At 39.6% G+C, this 11,985-nt stretch overlaps 1 protein-coding gene across 1 annotated transcript; it reads left to right on the top strand.

The window, feature by feature from the left end:
* The first annotated feature begins 7,856 nt into the window (after positions 1–7,856).
* On the top strand, positions 7,857–10,620 carry LOC125905344 (major histocompatibility complex class I-related gene protein-like). Its single transcript, XM_049603284.1, has 3 exons — positions 7,857–8,393; positions 9,910–10,179; positions 10,361–10,620. Exons 1-3 carry the CDS (start codon positions 8,306–8,308, stop codon positions 10,570–10,572), a joined length of 570 nt encoding a protein of 189 aa, XP_049459241.1. The 5' UTR covers positions 7,857–8,305; the 3' UTR covers positions 10,573–10,620.
* Positions 10,621–11,985: the final 1,365 nt, after the last annotated feature.

Genomic DNA, 11,985 nt, shown 5'->3' with positions numbered 1-11,985 from the left:
TCCTGCGCTTTTTCCAGAGATCTTGTGTTTTATGTTAACAGGTGTGCAGTTGTTTCGCTAGACGATTGTGACGTTGCTCCGACGTCACCGCTGCCGGATTGGTTGGGCAAGGGGCTCGGCCTTCATAATGCCGGCCACACGGAAGCCGCGAGACCACTTTCTGACATGGCAGCAGCGCATCGTTTCTCTGATCTGGTGATAAGGGATTTCTCGTGTGTGACCATAGTGTGTATGTTCGTATTTAGCTTGTCTTGCTAAATATTGTATCTTTTTGTTAAGACCAGTGCCTTAGGGCCAACTGAGTTGTTTGTATATATTGTAAATAGTTTGCACGGAGTGTAGGGGTGAGCTGCTATTTCTGTTGGATCTGTTTTCTCCTGTTTTTCTTTAGCCTAGGGAGTTAGACCTAGTATTGTACTTTTGTTTCTTTTGTTTTCGTTAGGAATTAGGTATATCGCCGGTCGGTAGACAGGTTGCTTTTTGTTTGTTGTTTTGGCCTGGGTTCACCCTGACGCAATTGCTCCATTTGTGAGCCATATTGTACCGTGTGTTTTTGAAGTGTGTAGCAATAAATTGCTCACCTGTACATTACTCGTGTTCCTGTGTGTCCTTATGTTACGCACCCACACCCCTAGACCAGGGCGTAACAATTGTCTTTGATTGTAAAGTGTCTTTGGGTGTCAAGACAGGCGCTTTTAAATAAAATGTATTATTATTATTATGGTGGTTGCACCGCTGAGCAGACCATGTCATTTATGAAATTATCTGTTGTGTCAGTTGGGCCAGCCACTGTAGTTTAGCCTAGGGCTGGACGATTATGGCAAAAATAGTAATCACGATTATTTTGACTGATATTGAAATCACGATTATTAAACATGATTATAAGTTGGTCGTGTTGCAGACACCACAGCGTGACAAACTTTGCAAACAATTTCTTTTTGCTCGACGTCCGTCAACTTGAAGCCAAAATGTTTCCAGATGACTGAAGTTGTCCTACCTTTCTTCTCAACCAAAGGCTGCCTTTCTGCCATGTTCTCAATCGCTCGCTCCACATATTATTGATCCACACACGTCACACGCTTGCTGCTGCACGTAACACAGGTGCATTCACGGTGCTTTTCCAGCACAGGAACTTACATACAGTACACGATTAAAATTCGATTAATCGTCCAGCCCTAGCTTAGCCTGAGCAGATATGATAAAGAGAAGAGTTTCAGCTCTTTGCTTGGGTGAGTGAAGGATATAAAGGCAGCTTAAACATACATTAGGTCAGGATCAGAGAATGGTGTCGCCTGTCAGAGGGCTCAGATTTATAACACCACAGCTAACCTAGGACCTAATGAAAGGTCAATCATTATTTATCGTGAATACTGGGCATCTATAGGAATCCACAACAACCTTTGGCACATTTTCCTGTGTACTGATAACCATAAATGAATGTGAAAATCTTTGAGTTGAGTTTGAAGATGCTGCGCTTTAGCCAATCACAATGGAGGGGGCGGGGCCAAGACGTGCAGGTGTCCCCAGGAAATGTGTATCTACAGAAACAGCAAGCTCCGCGTCCATGGCGACTGCTCCACCCAAAATGCCGTCTCGTCAACGTGAAAAAAATATTTTTTTTCCAGCGGATGTCTTAGTTACAACATGATTGAGCTAACTGGAGTAGTTTCATGTCGTATCCGACAACGGGAGGTTTTAAACAGATGACGTCCTCACGTTAGCTTTGCTGCTGATGTTAGCTGACCCTGTCAGCTGCAGCCACCGTGATCTCCCAAAACTGAATAAATACCACACATAGCAACACAAAACTGCTTTGCTAGCTCAATCATGTTGTAACCTAAGTTAACAGCTAACAGTTAGCCCAGCTAATCTCGATGGCAATGTTATTAATTACAAAACGTGCACACAGAAATAGTCACATTTGTTCAGTCATTGGGTTTATAGACTTTACTAACATCAGATTAGTCTAAACAGTGATATAGTGACGTGAAAAATGTGAGATATATATCTATATATAGATATATAGCTCAACTCTGCTGGTTTTCTATCCAGAAGTATTTGTAAACAACAAGGCGATTCCCTGGGGGCACCGCCGGAAGTGAAGGGCGTGAGCCATCGCTGAGGCCCCTGCACTTCCGTTAGTCAAAAAACTCCGGGGCTGCATCCCAAGTCTCTTAATTGTATACTGCTAACTCCTAACTCCTGACTTGAACTGGAAATCGTTAGGGGTCTGCCATCTTTAAGGCTGTCTCATGTCTCTTATTCCTTCCAGTAAGGGGTTAGCGTTAGGAGGGATATGTTAGGTGCGTGACGCTTCAGAGTAAGGCCGTCTCATGTCTCTTAATAAGCAATCCTCGCTTCTCACTCCTAACTCCTGACTCCTTACATGTTTTCCTAAGTGGGAGGGACTAAACAGTTAGGTAAGGTGGTTAGCAGTAATTTTAAGAGACTTGGGATGCAGCACTTGGGATGCAGCCCGGGCAGTGCCTCCAGGGGTAAAGGAAGGGCAGGAAAGTGTTTTTTTTTTTTTTTTTTTACTGATGGATTTCCAGATTGACTCATCTGTGACTATAGCTGCAGTAACATGAATATTACCTGAGCATTCAGTGTTCTTACAGAAGAGTTGGATTAAAAGACTGATATCATTGTCAGCTCTGAGCAGAGGAAGCTCCCAGACAAGCTTAGCTTAGTATGAACACAGAGTCAGGAGGAAACAGCTCACCAGTAGCTCTGTGAACTAGAAAAGTGCACTCAGTAGGAGATATCCACCAGGCGGTCACCTGAGCTGATTGTGGTCACTGTAGACAGCAGATGTGCTGCAGTGAGTTTCAGAAGGGTCTCAGAAGCTAATAAAAATACACTCTTCATCTATTGTTGACAGAGCTGCAGCGTATTTGGCAGAGCAGTTTGGTTTCTCCTGTCAACAGGCTCTGTGTGTGAATTATTGGGAAAATAATTATTAGGATGAATGATTTTAATAACTAAACACAGCCAGAAATCTTTGATCCATGTCGTTCATAACTAGACTTTGGACAGTATCAACTTTTAACAACATAACCTTCTGTGGAATAGAAATGTAATCCCTAATATCCACTACATCTATCATTATTAATCTTTAGTCTGTAAATATCCACGTTTTATTTTACTATTATTGGTTGTTAGCATATCAACTTATAGTTATGCTTTAAAAGACTTAACCCTTAATATACCTCATATTCTTCTGATATACCTCGTCCTAATAAACCTCATATCCAGCATATTAAGTGTGTGATTTATGTTTATTTGTATGTCTTGTGCTTATATACCGAGCATGTGTGCCATATAATTTAATGCTTCTCGTATGACTACTCTTTAAATATAGATATGTTCAGTGTCCAGTGCATGTTCATTACCTCAGCAAAAATGGCCTTTCAGCCTACAATAGAACTGTTGGTCACACAGCAGTGTGTGTGTGTTGCAGCACCTCCTTGGCCTTGAATGTTGACATAAGAAAAGACAAATAGCTTGTGGTTCCTGAGTATTTGGGTGAAAGACAAAGAACAACTGTTTACCTTCCTGTCTACTTTTCACCTCTATTCTACCAAGTATGTACCTAACTGTATGAGACCTTCTGTATGTACCAGCCCAGGTTTGAACCCTTATCCATTATGCGCGCATGTAGTTTCCATAATTTGCAAGACACCATTAGACTCGGCCAAGGGAAGAGTGGTCAAAGGGAAGGAGGGGCCCTCCAGCCCCCTGAAAACTGTTTAAAAAAGTGTGCTGTGTTCACTGTAAGTCAGTCTGCTCCCGGGACCAGGCTCAGGTTTGTTGGCTTTTGCTATAAACTCTGCTGTCAGCAAAGAAAAAATACAAGCAAGTCAAAAACTATATAAGAATCACAAAACAGATATCAAAGAGTGGAAAGCTAAGGCACATGGCACAAAGACAATCTGGCAGACTGACAGTGAAAGTGTCCCAGTAAATATAGAAGGGAGCTAATGAGAGGATGAGGAAGAGCTGAGTGATGATTAGCAGGTGGAGTGAATCTACTGATGGGAGGGCAGCCCGACCATGGAGAGCCACACCTGGTAGAATTGTCCCTCCTGGCTCTCTTACAGTCAAGGTGGCACCAAAGATAATAAAAAGGAGGAGGACTGATGAGGATTTATTCATCGTGTATCATGCCTAACTTTAGTGGATCATGACATGTTGGGTTTTGGAATGAATCTGCAGATGTTCAAAATGAGACCAAACTTTTCTATGGATGTCATTTTGAAAATACTGGGGTGCACAAGTTCATTATTAGCCACAAAACTGTAATAACCATTTATCAAACAGCTCTTTAGTCAAAAATAGAGTGGCTGCATTTTCACCATTTGGTGCTGACTGTTTACTGGCAGTTACCTTCTTTATGTGCTCTGATCTTGTTCCTCTCATACGGAATCAGAAAATGATTTCAAGCATGACCTGGCTTACTAGTTTTAAATATTTGTCAGAAACATTCCATGAAATAATTTGTCATTGCGTTAATTTGAACGTCCGATAGCTCAACACTAACATTTTAGTGTACAGTCTCGTTTCGTCAGTGAAAATAACACATACAGTTTGTCCTAGATTTTATCAAAGATCTTTCTTTTAGCTCCTCAGTGTATCATCTTTGTCATGAGAAAAAGGTTGTTGGCAAATATTTGTTGTCAGTGTATTCATCAACAAAATGAACACTGATGGCAGATCATTTTAGTAATAACACATATTAAAACAACCATTCATACATACCATTATTTCTTTTCACTTTAAAAGAGAACCTTATACCTGCCTATTTCCTTGTTTGCTTTGATCATTGAGGTAAATTTGCATCTCTACAGTCTGTGCATTGTTTTTCTGTCTGCTCCTTCCTTTTTTTCCTTTTAATGCAACAGCAGATTTTTTTTTTTTGTAGAATTTTAGAGATTTAGAAGGTTTATTCTGTGAACAGAAAACATGTTGTGTGACTGATAGTGAAGTGTAGTCATCACAGACTGAATACATTCATCATAAACTATACAGAGTCTACTGTATATTAACACTGGGCTGTTTTAATTATTGAAGCATATAGCAACACAGAGACTTGTGGTCAGTGGGATGTGAGGATTCTTAAACTAACATCTGTACAGATGTGAAGCCCTGACTGTATCTGACTGAGCCTTAATGAAAGCTGTTGTCTTGTATAAAATATGAACCTTATAGTCAAACACAGTTTATTCAACCTGTGTAGTTGAGGGGACAGGTCAAACTGATATGATGCTGATTTACAGGAGAATTCACGTCAAATGGAGGATAAACCATGAACATAAACTACAGATCACCTGTAAAGCATTTTAATAAATTAGCCCTTGGATGCATGACCTACCAATACCTACACTCTTCCATAAGTGGGGTCAAAAATGACCCCAATTAGAATCAATGCGTTTTATGTGATAGACTTAAGCAATTTCTTTAATTTTGGTTAAAGATGATGATTTGTATTATATTTTGGTCAACAAAAGAATGATTTCATGTTTGACATGTTCATTTATCACTTTTTATTAACATTTTGACAACTAATGACATCATTGAATAATCAGTAATAGTATAATAGGCTACCTAACGGGAAGGAAGCTATAAATATAGTAAGTCTTTTTTTATATATATATATTTTGGGGCTTTTTAGCCTTTAATGTATAGGACAGACAAGCGTGAAGGGGGTAGAGAGAGAGGGAGTGACATGCAGCAAAGGGCCACAGGCTGGAGTCGAACCCGGGCCGCTGCGGCAACAGCCTTGTACATGGGGTGCCTGCTCTACCACTAAGCCACCGGCGCCCCATAAATATAGTAAGTCTGCTTATCTCTACACAACGAATGTAGTAATGGACTACACACACACACACACACACACACACACACACACACACACACTTACTAATGACATCATTGAATAATCAATAATAGCATAATAGGCTACCTATTACATGCGCGCAAGCACACACACAATAATGGTAAGATTTTATTTCAAGGAAGCTATAAATATCATAGTAAGGCTGCTCATCTCTACACAACAAATGCAGTAATGTTAGCTAGCTAACATTACAGTACTAACATTACATAGTAGTTAGCTAACTAGTGCCTACTAGCTAGTGTTAGCTAACTACACTACAAAGTGGGCTAATTTGATGACAATAATACTATACTTTATCACACAAAAGTCATGGATGTGGAAAATAAGTTCATATTTTATAACGTCATATGTATTCCAAGATATAAAACGAATATAATACTAACATGTCTGTTGCTGTATAAAAATACTCCTGGGTGGTGAGACTGCTGGCATTAGATGTGTAAGTGCAACAGTAAATGTATACCTGACAGTCACAGTCGATAAGAATCAAAGATTCCTAGGTCTAACCCTTGATATTCCATAGGAAATGCTTGGGGTCATTTTTGAACCACTTATGGAAGAGTGGGGTAGTGATACAAAAACAACAATTTCTTAAAATGTATATAATTTAAAAAAAGAAAAAAAAATGCAAATGGCCTCATGTCAAAAACATGTTTTATGAGGAATACCTGGAATATGAAATGATAAAAACTTTTAATTCCATACATATTGAAGAAAAACAACCCCTGGGGTCATTTTTGACCCCATTTATACATCTAAGGGTTAATCTATCATAATTAAAACAACTGGAGACTGAAAACAAACTGATATAGGGTGAATTCACCTAATGTGGGACATTTTTTGCAATTCAGACTTCTGGTCTATATTGCGATATGAAGCAAACACTTTCAATATACATTCAGTACCATTCTGAAATCCCCAGGTTGTGATCTAATAAAATCAAAAGAAAAAATACTGATATTACATTCCTAGAGGAAATGCTATACATGTCAAAATTCTGATTGCCAAGTTGTCTCGGGCAGTCAGCATTTCCTAATGTGGGACACTGAAAGGTCTGTTTAAAAGTCATCTTAATTCACATAATAAATGCTAATTTTCAAACGTGTCTGTTTACTAAAATGACCTTTAATGTTATTGCTGTTAATGGCAAATCAAACAACAGCAAATAAAATAGATAGGGCTGTAATAGTGCTCCATGTTTTATTCCATAGTAGTCTACACGCCTACACACCTTTATCCCTGAGTTGTAGCATGGATTTTGGGCCATTCCAGGCCCTGCAACCTCAGTTGTGGGACTCCACCAGCCCCAGCAATCTCCCTGAACTCTGCTATGGCTCCCCCCATTCTGTCTTCCCTCCAGTGGTTCAGCTTTCTTTCCCTTCTTTCTTTCTTTCCCTCGTTTCATCTCCCTGCCTTACTCGCCTTTGCCACTGTGATCTGAAATACATTCCATTTAATTAATCAATAATGTGATATCCTGTGCTAACTTCTGAATTTAAACATTTATCATGAACATTATTAAAAAAGTCTAAAGTTAGAAACAAAAAACTCCTAAACCATTTTAGCATTTGATACAATGATACAGCATCTCCCAGTTATTGAAAAACGTTTGCTTTTATTTAAAGTATCCTAAATAATGCATTATAACAATAAAATCATGTAAACAACCATTGCTAATGCTCAGTATATTCAACTACACACAGTTTTGCCTAACAGAAGCACATTTGGAGCTGTCCCACATTAGGCAAACCATCCTGTCCCACTTTAGGGAGACATGTTTCCTAAAGTGGGACAGTGGGAATTTTGATTGAAATTCTAAATATTAAGAATATTTACACCACATTAGGATATTTTGTGATGCATAAACATATTACAAACACATTCTGATAAACAATTAGCAATATTGTTGTTGTTGTTTTTTTAAGAAATGTATGCCCTTAATATCAACTTTGCCTGAACACTATGTCACTAACCTCTTGGTGGTCTTCACACAGAGTGCTTCCTGTTTGAAGGCTGCCCTGCCCCAATAAATGATTGGACATTTCAGATGTCATGTAATTTTGATCATGTGATATCACAGCTTGTGTGAGCCCACAGTTACATTAACTTTCTTTTGCAAGGGGAAGACCTATACCTGCTTAAGCTTAAGTGTCCCACATTAGGCGAATCCACTCTATGGGTCTGATCACTTTTTTAATGAATTGACATCATTCCAGACAGGATGTCAGTGTGTCTGTGACCTCCTGTACGGACTGAAGGCTGCTGGAAACTGTCGGGAAACTGTCCGACTTCACCGCAGCTTTTTGTCACCGCCCCTGCTGCAGCCGCCTGCTCTCGTCTACTTTCCAGGCGAGAGCAGTTCATCTCCAGCGAGCCTACTCCCTCCTCCCAGTGCCAACTGGCAAGAAAATGCGGAACAAACAGCTACCACTTCTTCATCAAAACAAGATGAAAAATCTACTTTTGCTGCTTCTCTTGTGTCACGTGTCGTCATCAGGTGAGATCACACTGAATATGTGCTTCACTTTCCACTGGGCTCTGTATTTTGTTTGTATTTTGTTCCTGCGTAGCTCCAGGACACACTTGTTTAGTTTTACTTTTACTTTTACAGTACTTTAGAATTGAGTAAGACTAAAAGTTTAAAATTGACCACAATGAATATCAGGCACATGCACACATAGACCCCAGGTGGTTCTCATGCACCTGCCCTTTTGCCCTCTGACCAGGCAGCCAAAGTGCCCTTTTTTGTGAGACATTTTGTTTGTTTCTTTTTCTAATATAATATTTAGCCACAATGAGCAGAGTAAAACACCAAATTACTTTCTCACTTCCACATGTCAAAAAATCCAAAACTCCAGTCAAAATAATGCTATGATCTCCCACACTGTGGCTCTTATTTATATAAAAACAAATCTGAAATGCGGCTTGTTGCTGCACATGCCTTGTGCTAAGAGCACAGAGAGGAGAGGAGGAGCCCAAAGGTGCAGTCCCTGCAGGCGCCTGTTCTCTAGGATTCTTTATTAATATTTGAAGTGTGTTTATAAGATAATTATAAGAATGAGTGGCTATTATGACTATTTAATGAAATCACGGGGGGGGGGGGGGGGATTGAATTTTAAAAAACATGAATTTATTCTTATTTCTGAACCAACAGGAAATAAAGCATTTAGATGGATCGCAGGTTAAATTACAGGGTTCTGATGGGAATGTAACAACAACAAAAAATAAAAACTATAATAAAATAATACAAGCCAAAGGAAAAGAACCATGTTTGTAAGAAGCTGAATTTGATGTAAATAAACCAAACTACTACCTCAACAGAGTCTTTTCTCTTCAGCACTCTGTTAACTTCATATTCAAAAACTTTGAGGCAGAAATCATCCTCAGTGTGTCGCTGTGTCAGAGCAGTTTCTACTCTGTACATCCAGAACCACTGAAACCTCTCTGCAGAGCACGCTCCATCATTTACACACAGTAAAATGAGTTGACTCAGCACACAATATGAAATAAGACTAGTTGATCTACAGGAGAATAAATATTTGAAAGCAGTACAGAATGCCTGAGAGTGTGACTGTCTTATATTCTATCATATTTTTTATTTTGAATTGTTACCTGCCACCTGAATTTTGTTTTGTTTTGCATAAATAAATACATTTCCACCATAAATCAATGCAGAAATTATTACCGGAACACAGGAAATTAAGTGTTTGAGACCCCTAAAACCTCCCCCCACTTAATATGTGCCCCCAGCAATGTTTCAATCAAATGACACCCTTGTCTGCAGCACTGTATATTGATTCAAATAAATTAAAAAATATGTAAGTAAACAAAATATGTTACTGTATATAACTTTATTTTTTATTTAATAATTATCAGAGAGGTGCCCCTTTTGTTTTACATGAGCACCTGCCCCCAAAAATATCTGTGCACGGGCCTGCCACATATATCATATTTATGATGAAGGTGATGATGATGTGTATATTTAAACTGAATGTGCCTCATTTGTCCTGCAGTAAAACACTCCCTGAAGTTTCTCCTCACTGCATCTTCTGGAGTTCCAAACTTCCCACAGCTTGTGGGTACTGCAGTGGTTGATGACATTCTAGCTGGTTACTGCGACACCGATATAAAGGTCGTAGAACCAAAACAGGACTGGGTGAAAACAGCATTAGAAAACAATCCGCAGCATTTGGAGTGGTACACTCAATACTGTTTTGAGATCCTGCCACATGCCTACAAAGCCTGGATGGACGACTTGAAGCAGCACTTCAACCAAAGTGGAGGTACAACTTGTATTTCATTCTTACTGTTAAAGTGCTCTGTATCTTAGCTGTAAAGTAAAGTGACCCACCACAAGACTGGGAGGATAGCAGAGCATCACACAATGTACAATATGTTTAAGATCATCTTTCCACTGGAGGTATCATCTGTACATCACTGTTAATTACACTCTCTGTTTCTTAGATATCCACATTTTCCAGAGGCTGAATGGCTGTGAGTGGGATGATGAGACTGGAGAGGTAAAGGGTTTTGTGCAGTATGGTTATGAAGGAGAAGACTTCATGTCATTGGACCTGAAGACACTGACATGGATCGCTCTGAAACCACAGGCTGTCATCACCAAACTGAGATGGGATGCTGACAAAGACAGACTAAAACGCCATGAAAACTACTGAACTCATGTTTGTCCTGAGTGGCTGAAGACTTATGTGGCCTTTGGAAATAGCTCTGCAGAGAAAAGGTAGAATCACATGACCTGATGTAGTTTCATGGACATAACAATGTCCATACAACCTTCTCAGAATGAACTGCTGTTGTATTTTCACTCCAGACTGTCTGACATTAACTTCTGTTTGACTTTTTTCTGTGGCAGTAAAGTTTGATTTAGCTCTCATCAATCAGCAGAGACTGACATGTTGGAGTGCTCTGATGTTCCTGTCCATCAAAGCTGAGACTGTGATAGTTAGTGCACAGTTAGCATGAGTTAAGTGAGTTCACAGTGTTTCAGAATAGACATATTGCTGTTTCATTGAACACTGCTATGAACTGTTTTGCTGTAATCCACAAAAACAGGTGGATCCTTCTTCTCTGACTGTAGTGAGTTTTTTAAGCGGTGGTGTAATTTCCTTTTCTGTCTATATACAGACAGTGTGGAGGTAGCTAAGGTAGGTGTAGCTGATGGGTTGTTAAATATTTACATACTCATTTATTTTGCCCAGAAGAATTTTCACACCTTCTGTTGTTGATTGAGATCACTTTTAGATTGACCAGCAACAATTATCTACCACTGATATGAACAAGCATTGAAATGTACTGTGCAAAAAAGGTAGACCTGTCTTGTCTTTATTTGCTTCTATCTCTGCAGACCTTCCCTCAGTGTCTCTCCTCCAGAAGTCTCCCTCCTCTCCAGTCAGCTGCCACGCTACAGGTTTCTACCCTGACAGAGCCATGATGTTCTGGAGGAAAGATGGAGAGGAGATTCATGAGGACGTGGAGCTCGGAGAGATCCTCCCCAACCACGATGGATCCTTCCAGATGAGTGTTGACCTGAACCTTTCATCAGTCCCACCTGAAGACTGGAGGAGGTACGACTGTGTGTTTCATCTCTCTGGTGTGAAGGACCACATCGTCACCAAACTGGACAAAGCAGTGATCAGGACCAACATGGGTAAGAGTGACAGATGTGAGAAAGATGTATTTAGTTTACGTTAGTTGTCCTGCAGTTCATTATTCATTGATTATTCACCTTTTTCATGCTGGAGGAGACACAGAAGCAATACCCTTAACTGCCAGTTAGCAAGCTGGCGCCCTCTGTCGCTAACCTGATAATAAGTTACAGATTGCAAACTATACTTTTTCATAGAGCAGATGAAGCAAGTGGAATAACTTCTTCCATTTCTCACTCCATGGAGCTCTAGACAAGAGATTTATGTTGGTTTCGCTTTTGTCATCCAGCTCAGTTTGACATTCATCAGTCTTTTTTTTTAGCTTAGCTTTTGTTTAATTTCAGGGTAACAATTTACAATAAGGTACACAAAATTAAAGTAGCTACTGAGGAACTAATGAGGAACTAATGAGTAGTTACTGAG

The sequence above is a fragment of the Epinephelus fuscoguttatus genome, linkage group LG17 (genome assembly GCF_011397635.1).
Source record: "Epinephelus fuscoguttatus linkage group LG17, E.fuscoguttatus.final_Chr_v1".
NCBI classification, from domain to species: Eukaryota; Metazoa; Chordata; class Actinopteri; order Perciformes; family Serranidae; genus Epinephelus; species Epinephelus fuscoguttatus.
The sequence above is the reverse complement of the archived record's forward strand: the minus strand, read 5'-3'. Positions and strand labels throughout refer to the sequence as shown.